Source organism: Fundulus heteroclitus, unplaced genomic scaffold (genome assembly GCF_011125445.2).
Source record: "Fundulus heteroclitus isolate FHET01 unplaced genomic scaffold, MU-UCD_Fhet_4.1 scaffold_68, whole genome shotgun sequence".
In the NCBI taxonomy this organism is placed as follows: domain Eukaryota; kingdom Metazoa; phylum Chordata; class Actinopteri; order Cyprinodontiformes; family Fundulidae; genus Fundulus; species Fundulus heteroclitus.
The window spans coordinates 361,867-378,978 of NW_023397121.1; the positions used below are offsets into that span (position 1 = coordinate 361,867).

Consider the following 17,112-nt stretch of genomic DNA (forward strand, 5'->3'; position numbering starts at 1 on the left):
ATCTCCAGGTTCAGCGCTGGTTGCAGCTGGTTGAACCCAAAGAAACCTCGTCTTATTTATGTGTGTAAACAAACATTCAGAACCCGCTGCATGAAACGCTGGAGGAGATGAAGGGCTGTGGTTGGACCAGGACCAGGTGGGGGGGGGGATACCAGGCAGACATCTTAGTGTCGGATCAGAATGCCGGCGAGCTGAGACAAGAAGGTTATTAAACACGATCTTCCTCTGATGATCTGATTTCCAGAGAACGGTTCCAGTTTACCTGCAGGCTGGTGGCTCACGCCCTGCTATTCTCCAGGTGGGCGTGGCTTTGTGTTTCACTGAGCTGTCAGTGCCGTTTTAATCCCTGGGTGTGCTTACTTTCAGTTCGCAGGTGTCAATGATGCTAAATGTTCTTTACTGCTGCTGAACTGAGAGACAAAGGAGGAAATTAGCAGTAATGTCATTCCTTCCTGAATGTCGCACCCACTGCAGGAAGCATGTGATCAGCTGAGACAGGCTCTGCAGGGCTTCGTGCATCATCTTCCTGTAGCGCCCTACAGAATCAGAATCAGACAACTACAGCTGAGGACTCAGAGACATGAGCGTTCAGATTTACGTTTGCCTTTTAGTGTGGAGGAGGCCGGCCATCAGCGATGCCGTGCACAACGAGCACAAAGCAGGACGTCAGCAAGAGCCGCTCTGCTTAGAGGGCGTTCTGCTCCTCCATGGAGGGCCGCTCTGGAAGAAACGTTCATAGAACTACGCGTTCTCTCAGCCAGAAACACATTAACTATTGTCAATCAGGAGGTTTACAGCTATTTTACTTGGAGGGATAACGCCTGACGAGGTGTCCGTCATCAGAGGAACAGAGGACGCAGAGGCGTGGACCGTCCAACACCGAGTCCATTAACTTCTGATAAAGGACACGTCAAAGGGCGTTATGCCCCTTATACCAGGGTCACTTAGGAAAGAAATGGATATTAAATCAATTACAACACTTTAATGTTCTTTTTCACCGTTAAAAGTGTACGCTTTTCACAAGAATCGGCTCAGAGAACTATTTAAAATGTCTTGTTTTATCAGACCAGAACCTTTTATGGGTCCTATAACAGTTTCTAACGGACAATCAGAATGTGTATTCATATAAAATATGTTTGTGTCTGTCTGCTGATGCCATAATTGAGAACATCTCTTAACAAAGTAGTATCAGGCGGTACAAATGTGCTCCTGTGTATAAATAAGCTTTTCTGCCACTCTACCTGCATAGATTAACTAACTGGATAAACCATATCAGAGTTTAGGCTGCTGAGGTGTCTTGTTTAGGGCCTTAACTCTGTATTTTCTGGTGGAACGTGTCGGCCACGCCTAGTTTACTGGCTCCGCCCCTAATGGTGTTAATGTGTGACGCTCCTCAGCCTGCAGAGCAGCTAAAGTGGTGAAAATATCTGTCCTGGTTTTAGAAAGCATACAGACTGCACTGTTGATGTTGTGATATAGAGGAAATGTTCATAAATACATCACAGACTTGTTATCAGAGCATCAACCCTCCAGACCTCTTCTGGCTCCAGCCTGCTCTGCAGAACCAGAACCAGAACCAGAACCAGAACCAGAACCAGACATGGAGAAGCAGCATTTAGTGATGAGTTCTCTGAGTGTCTTTAAATCAAGTCTAAACCCTGTTTCTTTAATGTTAAAGTTTTATTTAAAGTGTTCCCTGAAGCAGGGGAGAAGAATCAGATTCAGAATCAGACATACTTTAATGAATCCAGGGGGAAATTACTTTTGCTCCAGAATACACACATTGTTATATATATATATATTTACAACATTCCACACAAGGTAATACCATATCACAATAGTCACCATCACTTCACCTTAGGAATCCCAGTGATGGTGACTTGTGCAAAGAACAGTGCAGAGAATGCATTACAGACAGTTACAGAGAGGGGGGGGGGGTGTTAGAATCACTGAGGGAGGCGTTGTAGAGATGGAAGGCCACAAGCAGGAATGATTTCCTGTGGTGCCACAGGAAATCTGGTCCGGTGCAGCTGCAGGGTGCTTTCCTTTCTCAGACTCAGCACTTGTTCCTGGAAGGTGCTGCAGGTGAACCTGTCCTGCCTTGCCCAGGCGGCTGCCTGCTTTGCCTACATGGTGCCTCCGCCTCTGCGTGTTAGCTCAGGTTTTATTAGCCCCACACCTCAGCGCCGCCTCAGTTGTTCCCTGGAGGCAAAGATCGTGGAATCCCATCAGAGACAGGGTGGCGTGTGGTGTAACCCAGAGAACCTGCCTCTAAGCTTCAGCCTCAGGTTCTGTGTCAGGTCCAGTCAGGATTCTGGCTGGACCTGACACAGAACCACCGCTCCAGAACCACCGCTCCAGAACCACCGCTCCAGAACCACAACATGACCTCAGGTCAGAGGAAGCATGCTGGTCACATGTAAAGGTGCTGCTCTGTGTAAACCTGTCTGATGGCTTCAAACTGTGCAGGAAGACATTTCCTTATGTGTGTGTGGTTGTCCTCTGAGCACCAGGGCCACCTACAGGTTGGCCCATGAACTGCAGAGCATTTAATGAACCAACCATGGCTGGATAGATGCACATATATACACATATTAATAGATAATATTCAGAGAGTCACCAGTAGCAGCTGCCTCTGCCTGACGGGGCCGTCTGATTGGCTAAACGACAGTGATATGAAGCGCAGAAGAGCCAATCAGAGGCTGACTAATGAGTCTCCTCTGCAGGTGAAGAGCCAGCGGGTCAGCTGAATCTGCACCATGGATCACTGCAGAGACAGAGTCAAAAGTCTTCCCCTGTTTAAAGGCAAAAAGATCAGAGCTCCAAGGTGAGACGTTCTCCCCATGCTACCAGCACCTCACAGCCCTGGGCCCGGTTCTGACCCGTTCTCTTGTCTTTCAGTGTGAAGAAACCTTCAATAAGGCTGAAAGCAGAACCTGCTCCGGGCCAAGCGTCCTCATGTCTGGCCTGGTGCCTGCCGGTCCGGTACGTTTTTAAAATCAACTTCTGAATTTCTAACGGGTTTTAGCTGCTGCTGGTTCTGACCCTGGGAGAACCGGGCCCACAGCCTAACAGCTCGGCGTCTTCTCCTCTCTGCAGCGCTCCCAGACCGGACCCAGCTGAATCTGAATGTGTTGTTGAGCAAAAAGCTGCAGCTCGGAGTGAAGCTAATGGAATAACCAAGACCATGTAAGTGAGAACTGCTTTTCCTGCTTCTGACCATGAGGTCCACTGGTTACAGGAAGAACCTGTGTTCTGGGCTGATTACGTTGTATTAATCTGCTCAGAGGCATTTATATCTGGTCCAGATGGTGTTTTAAAGCACCATCTGGACCAGATATGAAAGTTCCTTTAAGGCTAATCTCCACATTTCCTGATGTCTCAACCAGATTGAAAATGCCCAACAAGAAGATGTCACAGGAAGACGAGGAGCGCTGGAGCGCCATGTGTCCCCCTGGGGACAAGGACGCTGTAAGTTTCTGTCCTGTGGTGGTGGTCCCCCCTGTTTCCTGCTGTATAAAACACCTCTGTACATTTTTACCCTGCATAGACACATTACAGAGCAGAGACAAAGGGACGATTTCTGGTTCATCTACTCAGTCTGGACTGGATCATATAGGAACGTTTTAAATAAACATTAAAAGGCCATATGAGCCAAAATAACCTTCCCTTCTGAAACATTTACTTCTTGACCATATTTGTAATTGTCGGAGAGATCCACCGTCGGTAGCTTTGTTTCTCTGCTGGGGAACGTTTAGACGACCAGGTTTTCATGGTTCCACTTCTTTTCACTGTGAAAGGAGACAAAGGTTTGGCTGAAAGAGTGTCTGCAAAAGCTGGGAGACAGGGAGCTGCAGTACTTCCACCGCTACCTTCGGACCGCGGACAAGTCCAAGGACGGCTTCAAGCCGATGAAAAAGATCCGTCTGCAGGGTGCGGACAGACTGGACACCGTGGAGCTGATGGTGCAGATGTACCCCAAAAAGATCAGAGTGGTCACAGAGAAGATTCTGGAGAAAATCACCACAAATAAAGAAAATGTAATTATCTTTACTGTCCCTACAGGGCTTTAATTCATCAATAATTACTACAGACTAAGCTGAATCATTTCCTGCCTGATCAGATCTCATCATTAAGAGTTTTTCACTGCTTTACCAATCAAGGATGTGCAGAACTGGCTCCTGGACACTTTGGACAAAATGGACGACAAGGAGCTGAAGTACTTCCACTGGTTCCTGCAAACTGCAGACGAGTCCAAGGACGGCTTCAAGCCCATCCAACAAAAGGAGCTGCAGGACGCGGACAGACTGGACACAGCAGATCTGATGGTGCAGACGTACACCACCAACACCAAGGAGGTCACCAAGACCATCCAGAAGAAGATCAAGAGCAGTAAAGGTCCGTTAGATGGAGGACGGTCCATACATCACCTGTTCAGCAGTGATACAGACTGAGTAATAATCAGAATTCACTCTTCATCGCTCTAACAGGCAAAGGTTTACCTGAAGCTGAGAAGCAGATGAAGATATCTTCTCCAGCGGCTGCTGAAGGTATGAGTCTATAACGAAGAGTCCAGCTGGCAGGTCTGAGCATCCAGCCTCTGTGCTAAGGCTCCTGTTGTGCTACTACAAGTTATTTAATGTTTAATAAATAACTCTCTGTTAGGTATTGTCTGGTGAATATCAGCCCAATCAGCTGATATCAGGACAATAGTTGAAAGGAATGATTTCAGCACCGACGATCTTTTAACAGCAAACTCTGCACACATTAGAATAAATTAATGACAACTTCTCTTCAAGTTAGAGAATTTATTAACAGAAATAAATGAACACCCAGAGAACATCACTATAGAATGCTGTTTATCTGGATTAACACTATATTTCAATCAACAAATCCTCTCTACCAGGCTAGTGAAGCTTAACTAAACTACTGAGCAAAATGAAGAGGGGGATCTGAAGGGTTTACTTCCAGCTAACAGGGCGACTTTTCACCTGCTAAAGTTGAGGAACGATTACAGATCGCCTATTTCCTGGCAGCCGGCTGCTTAGGTTTGGATGTAGGCTGGTTGTCCTGAGCGTTCTCTTCAAGAGGGCCCAGGAAAAAGTGACAGATAAGCCCAGGGGGGCCTGGCTTCATAGCAGTGGGCATCTTGGTGTGAGGGACGGTTCCTTACTCCTGCCTCTGCTTCCACAGAAGACAGACTGTAGCTACTTATAGCTTTAGAAACATGATTTTATTAAAAACACAATACACCAAATGGCCTCTTCATTTGGTCTCTGCACACCGATAGAGTCCTGATCAGCTGAGGACATGAAAAACATACCAACCTGTTAGATCATCTCGTCCTTTATTGCAACATCTGTCCCTCCTCAGTGAAAGGGAAACGATGTTGAGCAACATCTCTGCACAGCTAGAGCCAGTGTTAGATCTTCAGGGTCTGGTTGTTCCCAGAGAATCAGGCTAACATTTGACTCTCAAACAGACTTTGGTCTGAAGATCTGGCTTTCACTGCTGGAGTTCAGGCTCTCTGTAGCCTGACACACAGAACATTTCACAGTTTGATGGACTCCTTCATCAGAATGGAGTCATTTCACTGATCTATCATCCCTTCCTGTAGAGGAAGAGCTCTCCAAGATGCTGGACCAGTTTGTCAAGAAAGCTCCAAAGGAAACCCTGACCCAGCTCTCAGAGGCTCTGGTAGCTGATGGAGTGCTGAAGTCCTCTGAGAAGGAAAACATCCTGCAGAAGAACCACACCAGAGCCAACAAAGCCAGCTGCCTTGCTGACACCGTCATGGCTAAAGGAACCGGGGCCTGCAAGAAGATGATTGATCACCTGCAGACAGTGGATGCTCCACTTTCCTCCAAGCTGGGGTTGCTCTCTGGGCCGTCTGCCCAGCAAGGTGAGCTGTACTCACAGCTGCTGCTTCACACACTTTAGATCTCACGAAGCCTTCAGGTCAAACATCCTGGTTGAGAAGAAACTACAAACCGACTCTTCTAAGTTAGAAGCTACTTTTCTCCACTAGCTCCTTCATTTCAAGTTAGTTCTTTTTGTGCTGTATGAGTTTTACACTTTCTCCCCAGATTGCTGTTCACCAGAACCCGACTCGGAACCATCATCTGAACCAAAAGCTGGTGGCCTGAAAAGTATATTTGGTTTCAGTCCTTCAAAAGGCTCCTCTGCCAATCAAAAGTAAGTTTTTTAATAATTACAAAACATTACAAAAACAGAATTTACACTAACTTGGGAAGAAATGTAGTTTCTAAATCCGTGACTTCAGCATGCACATGGTGACCATAAAGCAAATTCTACAGAACTGAGCTGAACCAGAACTTTCCGACAAGTTAAGCGGCAGCTTTGTTAACCTTCCTCGCTGACAAACTGTTCATGTGAGACTGGAACCAATAAAACGGTCCAACCAGACCAAAGAATAAATGTGCAGAGAGCTTTCCATACATGTCTAAACATCAGGATCAGCTACTTTTGGTTTCTTTAGACACTGAGGATGCTAGCTGGCAGCACTGACCATGACTTTTCTCCTTTCTCTGCATCGTTTTATGATCCAAAGAGCTGAAGGGAGTCGAGACGAATCCTGGCACCAGATCTGCCCAGAAGGGGACAGTGATGCTGTAAGTCACGCCTTGTCTGGTTAACCCGTGATAACTCTCTTAACCTTCTGTCTCTGGAACACAGATTTACAGAAAGTATTTTATTGATGAACCAGATGTCTTAAACTGGGTTCCCTAATGGGTCGGCCCAATCTGCTTGGGTGGTTCCAAGTCCAGCTACTCTCCCAGAGCTCTGGTAGGCTGAAGGTCCAGCGCACTGGCAATGTTTTAACAAACTCTGCCTACATAAAGGAGCGACAACTTCTCTTCAAGTTCAAGAATTTATTAACAGAAATAAAATGAACATCCAGAGTGTGACTATATAATGCTGTTATATGGTTATGGATGGCTTTGAATGTATATAGAAGGATTTTAAATTGAATTCTGAATCAAACTAGGAGCCAATGGAGTTGCTGAAGGACAGGGGTAATATGGTGAAAAGAGGGGGTTCTAGTGATGGCACCAGCTGCTGAGTTCTGAAGATGTTGGAGTTTATGGAGTAATTTAAGAGGGAGACCAAAAAGAAGAGAATTACAATAATCAAGATGGGAGGTGATTAGGTGATAAGGATAGAGGCAGTGTGAGTGGTGAGGGAGGAACGGAGGCGGTTAATGTTGCGAAGGTGGAAGTATGCAGACCGGCTAATGTTATTAGGGTTAGGTTAGGATTAAATGTCTCAATGGTCTTCCCCTAAATCAGTCGTTTGACCGAAGACGTTTGGTGTAGGAAGCCAAAGGCAAGGCATGAGCCGACGCTTGTCACTTCGTAAGCTCAACTCTATTGTTTGTCCAAGTAGGAGTAGGTAATAGAAAGAGAGAGAGATAGAGATTTTAAGAATTAACTTTGTTATAATAATAGTTTTAATTAATAAATAATGGTATTACAGTGAGAATTAACTTTGGAAACATGGTTATATATAGTAAATACTTAGGTTATAGGGATAATTAAATTTGGAAAGGGTTTTCTTCTAGAAATTCTTGGTATTGTTGGCTCAACACCTTTATTCCAGGGAGAAAATAGCTTAGCAAAGGTCTTTTTATATTGGTAAACTTTAGTGTTTTTGAATAAATACCTCTGTTCCAGGGAGAACTAACTTTGGAGAGGGCTTTTTATTTTGGTAAATGTAACAGTATTACTGAATCGATGGCTCTGTTTCAGGGAGAGGTAACTTTGGAGAGGGCTTTTGTTTTGGTCAGAATGACCGTGACCTTGAATCAATACCTCTGTTCCAGGGAGAAATAGCTTTGAAGAGGTTTTAATTAGGGACGGTGTGTTTGTGGGTCTAAATTGGGGATTGTAGGTTTGTGGGTCTAAATTGAGGATCGTAGGTTAGTGGGTCTAAAGTGGGGACCGTGTGTTTGTGGGTAAAAATTGGGGACCGTGTGTTTGTGGGTCTAAATTGGGGACCGTAGGTTTGTACTGTCTAAATTGGGGACCGTGTGTTTGTGGGTCTAAATTGGGGACCGTGTGTTTGTGGGTAAAAATTGGGGACCGTGTGTTTGTGGGTAAAAATTGGGGACCGTGTGTTTGTGGGTCTAAATTGGGGACCGTGTGTTTGTGGGTCTAAATTGGGGACCGTAGGTTTGTGGGTCTAAATTGGGGACCGTAGGTTTGTGGGTCTAAATTGGGGACCGTGTGTTTGTGGGTCTAAATTGGGGACTGTGTGTTTGTGGGTCTAAATTGGGGACCGTGTGTTTGTGGGTCTAAATTGGGGACCGTGTGTTTGTGGGTAAAAATTGGGGACCGTGTGTTTGTGGGTAAAATTTGGGGACCGTAGGTTTGTGGGTCTAAATTGGGGACCGTAGGTTTGTGGGTCTAAATTGGGGACCGTGTGTTTGTGGGTCTAAATTGGGGACCGTGTGTTTGTGGGTCTAAATTGGGGACCGTGTGTTTGTGGGTCTAAATTGGGGACCGTGTGTTTGTGGGTAAAAATTGGGGACCGTGTATTTGTGGGTCTAAATTGGGGACCGTGTGTTTGTGGGTCTAAATTGGGGACCATGTGTTTGTGGGTAAAAATTGGGGACCGTGTGTTTGTGGGTCTAAATTGGGGACCGTGTGTTTGTGGGTAAAAATTGGGGACCGTGTGTTTGTGGGTAAAATTTGGGGACCGTAGGTTTGTGGGTAAAAATTGGGGACCGTGTGTTTGTGGGTCTAAATTGGGGACCGTGTGTTTGTGGGTCTAAATTGGGGACCGTGTGTTTGTGGGTCTAAATTGGGGACCGCGGGTTTGTGGGTCTGAATTGGGGACCGTGTGTTTGTGGGTAAAAATTGGGGACCGTAGGTTTGTGGGTCTAAATTGGGGACCGTAGGTTTGTGGGTCTAAATTGGGGACCGTGTGTTTGTGGGTCTAAATTGGGGACCGTGTGTTTGTGGGTAAAAATTGGGGACCGTGTATTTGTGGGTCTAAATTGGGGACCGTGTGTTTGTGGGTAAAAATTGGGGACCGTGTGTTTGTGGGTCTAAATTGGGGACTGTGTGTTTGTGGGTAAAATTTGGGGACCGTAGGTTTGTGGGTCTAAATTGGGGACCGTGTGTTTGAGGGTCTAAATTGGGGACCGTAGGTTTGTGGGTCTAAATTGGGGACCGTAGGTTTGTGGGTCTAAATTGGGGACCGTGTGTTTGTGGGTAAAAATTGGGGACTGTGTGTTTGTGGGTCTAAATTGGGGACCGTGTGTTTGTGGGTCTAAATTGGGGACCGTAGGTTTGTGGGTCTAAATTGGGGACCGTGTGTTTGTGGGTAAAAATTGGGGACCGTGTCTTTGTGGGTAAAAATTGGGGACCGTGTGTTTGTGGGTAAAAATTGGGGACCGTGTGTTTGTGGGTCTAAATTGGGGACCGTGTGTTTGTGGGTCTAAATTGGGGACCGTGTGTTTGTGGGTCTAAATTGGGGACCGCGGGTTTGTGGGTAAAAATTGGGGACCGTGTGTTTGTGGGTAAAATTTGGGGACCGTAGGTTTGTGGGTCTAAATTGGGGACCGTAGGTTTGTGGGTCTAAATTGGGGACCGTGTGTTTGTGGGTCTAAATTGGGGACCGTGTGTTTGTGGGTCTAAATTGGGTTAATCTTAGGGCTTGCTTTGGGATTAGGTTAAATTAAGTTCTTGATTTGGGATTAGGTTAAATTAAGGGCTTGCTTTGGGATTAGGTTAAATTAAGGTCTTGATTTGGGATTTGGTTAAGGGCTTGATCAGTATTTTGAATAAATACCTCTGTTAACTTTGGACAGGATTATATTTTTGTGTATAACAGTGTTATTCAATATCTGTCTGCTTTTATTTTGGTAAATATTGGTGTTATTTATTCAATACCTCTGTTCCAGGGAGAATAACTTTGGACAGGGTTCATATTTTGGTTGATACCCATTTTTAAGTATCTGCTTCTGTTCCAGGGAGAAGTTGCTTTGCAGAGGGCTTTTATTTTGGTACTTGTTACTGTTATTGAATAAATACCTCTGTTCCAGGGATAATTAACTTGGAGGAGGTTTTATTTTGATTTTAAAATCTTTTAACTATAGAAACCTGTTTTATTTTTAAAAGTGACCTTCATTATGTTGGGGATTACCTTTTGAAGGTTTTATTTTTATAAAGTTTAAAATGAACTATGGAGGTTGGATTGGATCTAAGTCATGGCTAGGATTTTAAGGAGATTGTATCCAGTTAACAAAAGTAGTGAATTTTTCTGCATCCAGTTTACTTCTGAGCCTGTAAAGGCTAAAACAGGATAGATTTTAGGATTTAGTTAAGGGTTTTTGTTAAAATTTGGATGGTGATGTAGGTAACTGTGTCCAGAGGACAGCGGTAGGCGGTGTTTACACTCAGACAACCACCGAGCCTGTCTAGGTTGGATCCGGTCAGTTACTCACGTATTTTATTAAAGGTATTTGTAATTTGGTTTTTATGTTAAGGGTTTGAACTTTGATATATATTTTTTATCTGGGAGGGAAAATAAATAATTTTTGTTGAAGGAATTTAATATTGGTAAATCAATTTTAATCATAATTAAGTATATTTAGAGATTTTATATAGAGATTTTGGTATACCTTTATTTTTTGAGAAGAACTTGAAAATTTTTGTTAAAGAATTGTAATATTGAAATTGTTTTATGTTTAAGAGTTGTTTTATGTTTAAAAAGTATATTTGATTTGTTAGAGGGATTTTGGTATTAAAGCCTTAGGTTTTTTGAGTGTCATTTTACTAAATTGGTTTTGTGAACATTACAGTTCTTATACATTCTTGGATTAAGATTTGATTGGATGTTTATTGTAAACAATTTATTTTTTAGAGGGATCAATGAGTTCACAGTAGGGTGATCCAATAAGTGTGTTTTTTAATGATAAGGCTTTGGATTTTTACTGTTTGATTATATTTTTTATTTTAAACTATGGTTTAATTTAGTTGGGTTCTTTATTAGGAGTGGATTTACCTTTTGAGAGGATCAATGTATTCCCAGTAGGGTGATCCGGCAGTAGGTTTTTTTTATGATAAGGCTTTGAATTTTTAGTTGTTGATTATAGATATTTATTTAAAATGATGGTTTAATTTAGTTTGGTTCTATAGTAGGAGTGGGTTTATCTTTTGAGGGATCAATGTATTCCCAGTAGGGTGATCCAGTGGTATGGTTTATACTGATTAAGGTTTGGATTTTTAGATATATATTGTAGATATTTATGCTTTTTGTAGTACAGTTTACCATCACGGAGAAAATTTTTGAGTTAACTTTTTTCATAAGTCTAAAAAATGTCAGGTGATATTTGTGTAGTGCAAGTTGTGTTTATGAACGCCCACCCAGGGACGCCAATTGTTGTGCTTTTACACACTGTTTAAGTTGTTTAAAGTTTAATAAATAACTCTGTGTCTGTTAGGTGTTGTTTGGCGAATATCAGCACAAACAGGTGATGTTAGGACAATAGTTTAAAGGAATGATTTGAGCACTGGAGTTCTTGGGTTAGATCCACCTGTTTATCCTTACTTATACTGGTGGCTCTGCTAGGCTTTATTACAATAGTTTTCAATGCTCTAATCTGAGATTGATGTCTGGAAAAAAACCATATATAATGTGTGATAATCTGTCTTTGCTGGCATCATGAGCTGTTTCCCGATTTTACCTGTTCTCCCACTAACTGTACATGTGCCCTGTCTACTGACTCCACTATTATTCTTAAAAACAGCTCATTACCCTCGTTTTATTTTAAAGGACATAAAGGAGTGGCTGAAGGAATCTCTGGAAGACCTGGACAGCAGGGAGATGAAGTACTTCCACTGGTTCCTGCAAACTGCAGACAAGAACAAGGACGGCTTCAAGCCCATCAAGAAGAGCCGCCTGGAGCACGCAGACCGACTGGACACGGTGGACCTGATGGTGCAGATGTACACCACTAACACCAGGGAGGTGGCAGACAAGATCTTCAGGAAGATCAAGAAAAACATAGGACATGTAATTATCTGATTTTCCTTTGTAATTTATTTACAATGGGCAGGAACACAACAGTAAGCTAATGAAAATGATATAGCCAAGTCTCAAAAACTACCTGACACTCAACCACCACTTCATCTGTTGACAGGTTTATTAAGATGATTTCTTTTTACATTTAAAGGCTTTTAAAAACTGGCTTCTGGACATTTTGGAAGAGCTGGACGACCGGGAGCTGAAGTACTTCCACTGGTTCCTGCAAGCAGGAGACAAATCCAAGGACGGCTTCAAAGCCATCAAGAAGAGCCGTCTGGAGGGTGCAGACAGGCTGGACACGGTGGACCTGATGGTGCAGACCTACGCCGCCAAGACCAAGGAGGTCACCAAGAAGATTATGGAGAAAATTGAGAGCAACAAAGGTCTGTGAGGGAGAGAGGAAACTCCTCCTGATGTTCAAGTGTTTCACTGGATGCACAATAATCTATCTGAACTGTTTCCAACAGACAAAGTTATTCCTGAAGTCGACCAACAGAGTGAGCTGTCGTCTACTGCTGCGGAAGGTATGGCTTCAGATGTTAACGTCCAGAACTTTGAAGTCAGCCTGAGATGCTTGGTTATATCAATAGAATAGCTCAGCCCAGTACTTTAGACCATAGACCAAGCCGATCCAGTGCAGCAGATTTAGCCAAGCCCAGATTCAGATGCTAACGTCAGTCAGGAACCTGAGAAGATCCAGAAAAGGCAGAGGAGCAGTTCTGTGGATCAGATGTTTGCATGTTGGGTTGAACATCCAGAGTGAGCTGCAGTGGGTTTCTGTTCTTCTACCTGCAGAAAAAGTGCTCACCAGGATGCTGAATGACTTTGTGGAGAAAGTACCAAAGGAGACCTTCAACCTGCTCGTGGAGGCTCTGATAGGTTCAAACGCCCTGAAGTCGTCAGAAAAGGAGGAAATCCTGCAGAATCACACCAGGGTAAACATGGCCAGCTGCTTTGTTGACATCGTGATGGAGAAAGGAGCCGACGCCTCCAAGGAGGTGATCACCTGTCTTCGAACCATCAACCCTAAACTGTCCACTGAGCTGAGCACACCTTCTAGTCCAGGTGGGTTCCCACGGCACTGGTGGCAGTCCTTCCCGTGTTTCTGGGTTGTGACTGAAGGTTCCTAGATAGATCGTCCTTCAGGTTCTTCACTGAACGTTTCACCAGTGGCAGAACCTTGAGCGTTCCTCAACTTGTCTCTGATCCTTCCCCAGATAACAAGGTGAAGAAGAATCCCTTTTCTGGACTGAGGTGAGTTTCTCCTGAAGGCGATCTGAGTGAAGCAGCGATCCAGAGCGATCCGGCTTCTGGGGGACTGCGGGTTGTAGAACATCATCTCATTTCTTTGATGAGATGATGTCTTTGTGGCCGGTCATTGGTCACAGCTGAATGTTGCTTCAGGATTCACCATCACTAATGTCTCCATGATCTCATCCAAAGGATTAAGAGGTTGTTGTCGGAGGAGCAGGAGGAAAGCTGGCACCAGATTTGTCCTCCGTGGGACAAGGACGCTGTAAGTCACCAGTCGCCCCCTTCGATCTGCGAAGCACTCGGCTGTTTATCCCACTTCACGTATTTACGGCATTTTCTCCTGAAGGAGTTAAAGCACTGGTTGAAGAACACTTTGGAAAATTTACGAAACAAGGATGTGAAATATTTCCGCTGGTACCTGCGGACCGCAGACGAGTCCAAAGACGGCTTCAAACCGATCCGAAGGTGCCGGCTGAAGTATGCGGACCGACTGGACATCTTGGATCTGCTGCTGCAGATGTACCCGACAAAGACCAAAGAGGTGACAGAGAAGATACTGGAGAAGATCAATAGCAATAAAGCACAGGTGAGTATGTGAATATTTACACTTGCAGTACACAGTTAAGTCCAAAATATTCATCCCTGGGCAGATTCCAGTAAAAATAATCCTTTTACATTACCAAGCTGTTTGTTCTGACTGAGAGTAATGAAGTGGTCCAGTCAAAGTCCAGCCATTAAACTGATGGAGAATCTGTCCAGGAAGCTAAAGATGAGGGTGATGGTAGGATCTGTGGTCCATTACCAATGATTCGTCCTCATTGTGCCGGGGAAGCAGGAACATGCTGCGCAGAAGGCTTTGACGGCTGGATGCAAACAAGCTTTCCATTGGTGCATCATCCTCTGGCCATGCTGACCCTCATTTCATCCCCTTCTGCCCCCCCATGATAGAAACAAACGTCTTGGTCGATTGAAAGTCGTTTCAAACCCAGTGGTGACTGACAGATAACCCGTATTTATTCCATCATGGCCCACAGCAATGGATCCTGGACTTTTTCGAAGAGTTGGGGGACAAGGAGCTGAAATACTGCCAGATGTTGCTGCAGAGCAGAGACAAGTTGAAGGGTGGCATCAAGTCCCTGAAGAGGGTTCCTGTGGAGGACGGAGAGAAGGTGGACGCAGCAGACGTGATGATGCAGATGTACAACTCAGATAGCCGGGAGGAGGTGGAGAAAGTCCTGAACGAGCTGAAGGAGAGCACAGGTCTGTCTGAGGGAACCAGCAGGAAGAACCTGCCTCACAACACAGCAGGACACTGACGTCTGCTTGTCTGATTTCAGAGGAGGCTTTATCTGAAGCAGACCAGAGTAATCCACTGTCTTCACCTGCAGCAGCAGCCGCAGCAGGTGAGTGTCACTGAAGCTGGGTCTACCGGCTGCTGGACGATACTTTCTACAAGCGTCGCTGCGCTGCAGTTATCTGACCAACGTTAGGGTTAGCTGCATGATGCAGGATGGCAGGAGAAGCCAGGAGTCTCTGACCAGAGCAGGGTTCTGGACGCTGTCACTGGGAGAACCCTGGGAGGGAGAGGTGGATCGTTACCCCTCCATGGAGACATGAAGGTTCAGGGTCTGAGGATGATGATGGTTCAGGGTCTGAGGATGATGAAGGTTCAGGTGATGAAGGTTCTGGACGCTGTCACTGGGAGGGATAGGTGGATCGTTACCCCTCCAGGTAGACATTGAGACATTCAGGGTCTGAGGGTGATGAAGGTTCAGGGTCTGAGGATGATGAAGGTTCAGGGTCCGAGGGTGATGAAGGTTCAGGGTCTGAGGATGATGAAGGTTCAGGGTCCGAGGGTGATGAAGGTTCAGGGTCTGAGGATGATGATGGTTCAGGGTCTGAGGGTGATGAAGGTTCGGGGTCTGAGGATGATGAAGGTTCAGGTTCTGAGGATGATGAAGGTTCAGGGTCTGAGGATGATGAAGGTTCAGGTTCAGAGGGTGAGGAAGGTTCAGGGTCTGAGGATGATGAAGGTTCAGGGTTTGAGGATGACGAAGGTTCAGGGTCTGAGGGTGATGAAGGTTCAGGTGATGAAGGTTCAGGGTCTGAGGATGATGAAGGTTCAGGTTCAGAGGGTGAGGAAGGTTCAGGGTCTGAGGATGATGAAGGTTCAGGGTCAGAGGGTGATGAAGGTTCAGGTTCTGAGGATGATGAAGGTGCATGTTCAGAGGGTGATGAAGGTGCATGTGATGAAGGTCCAGGCATGTTCAGAGGGTGATGAAGGTTCAGGCACTAAGGATGATGAAGGTTCAGGGTCAGAGGGTGATGAAGGTTCTGGATGCTGTCACTGGGAGAACCGTGGGAGGGAGAGGTGGATCGTTTCCCCTCCATAGAGACATGAAGGTTCAGGGTCTGAGGATGATGAAGGTCCAGGCACTAAGGATGATGAAGGTGCGGGTGATGAAGGTGCATGTTCAGAGGGTGATGAAGGTCCAGGCATGTTCAGAGGTTGATGAAGGTGCGGGTGATGAAGGTCCAGGCATGTTCAGAGGGTGATGAAGGTCCAGGCACTGAGGATGATGAAGGTGCATGTTCAGAGGGTGAGGAAGGTGCAGGTGATGAAGGTCCAGGCATGTTCAGAGGGTGATGAAGGTGCGGGTTCTGATCTATTTCTGTGTTGTGGTTCCTCTAGAGAAGGGAATGAAGAACATGCTCCTGGACTTCATCAGGAAGGTCTCCAAGGAGACCCTGGAGCAGGTCCTGGAGGCCCTGGTGGCGGAGAAGGTGCTGTCCTCCTCAGAGAGGAAAGCTGTCGTTGAGAAGAACCACACCAGGGTGAACAAGGCCAGCTGCCTGGTGGACCTCATGTTTGAGAGGGGATCTGAAGACTGCCAGAAGGTCCTGCACCATCTGCAAAGCATCGACCCAGCTCTTCACTCTGACCTGAGGATCTCTCAGCAAGGTGAGGCCACGCCCCTCAGCCGTAGGACTCTTCTGCCACTCTGCGTCCTGACCGTGTTCTCTCTACTCAGCGCTCTTCAAACGTATCCGAGCCCGGCTGAACAACGGGAAAGCAAAGGATGGAGAAGAGGAGGAGGAAGAGGAGGAGGAGGACGGAGCAGAAGAATGAGGAGGAGCACTAAGAGGCCCAGTCATAGTTGCAGCAGCCAGTGGAAAAAAGCCATCTTATGTATATGTATAGTTATTTTTACTAAAGTTACGAGGTCTAGATTTATCCCAGCATCCGGTGTAAGAACCTTGGGGTTCTCCAGGGTTCCTCAGGTCTCATAGTTAGTGGTCGTCTAGATGATTTGTCCTGGTTGGATTCTAAAAATGTGCCTGTGAAAGAGGTTTAGACTTCATTCTGTGTAAATAATCCACCTAAAGACCTTAAGCCAGCTGATTGGTTCTCGTTTAAACGTCGGCTGTGTTCTAGAATAAATACCACTGTTTTACTGCTGGTGGTTTCGGGTCCTTTCTGTATCGCTGTTTCTGTAACGGAGCTTGTTGTTGCTGTAATAAAACAATAAATCTAAATGCTGTCGGTGTATTTTCCGTTAGCCTGTCTCCTTGGTTTGTTTCTCTGTCCAGCTCCATGTTAGATAAAGTTGACTCCAATCTAATGTTGGTTAGCTCCTCCCCCTCAGTACACAGGCCTTTCCCCCCAGCTGATTGGCTCGTTTGCCATTCTCCGCTCACCCCTCACTCTTCACTGCGTTAAGATGGCCGCCTTTCTTTGCCCGTTTGTCTGGCTGCGTTCCTCACGTTCACCGTGTTGAAAGTCGACCTTTTGCTGCTGAAATC

The 17,112-nt window shown here is 45.5% G+C and overlaps 1 protein-coding gene across 1 annotated transcript; it reads left to right on the plus strand.

The window, feature by feature from the left end:
- Positions 1–2,750: 2,750 nt before the first annotated feature.
- Positions 2,751–16,845, plus strand: LOC105922035. The gene is made up of 21 exons (XM_036133816.1): positions 2,751–2,827; positions 2,902–2,985; positions 3,100–3,189; positions 3,390–3,471; positions 3,801–4,040; positions 4,164–4,398; positions 4,491–4,550; positions 5,618–5,902; positions 6,087–6,195; positions 6,572–6,632; positions 11,803–12,042; positions 12,203–12,437; positions 12,522–12,578; positions 12,850–13,119; positions 13,272–13,308; positions 13,498–13,570; positions 13,655–13,894; positions 14,343–14,568; positions 14,646–14,711; positions 16,001–16,270; positions 16,341–16,845. Exons 1-21 carry the CDS (start codon positions 2,760–2,762, stop codon positions 16,436–16,438), a joined length of 3,126 nt encoding a protein of 1,041 aa, XP_035989709.1. The 5' UTR covers positions 2,751–2,759; the 3' UTR covers positions 16,439–16,845.
- The last annotated feature ends 267 nt before the right edge of the window (positions 16,846–17,112 follow it).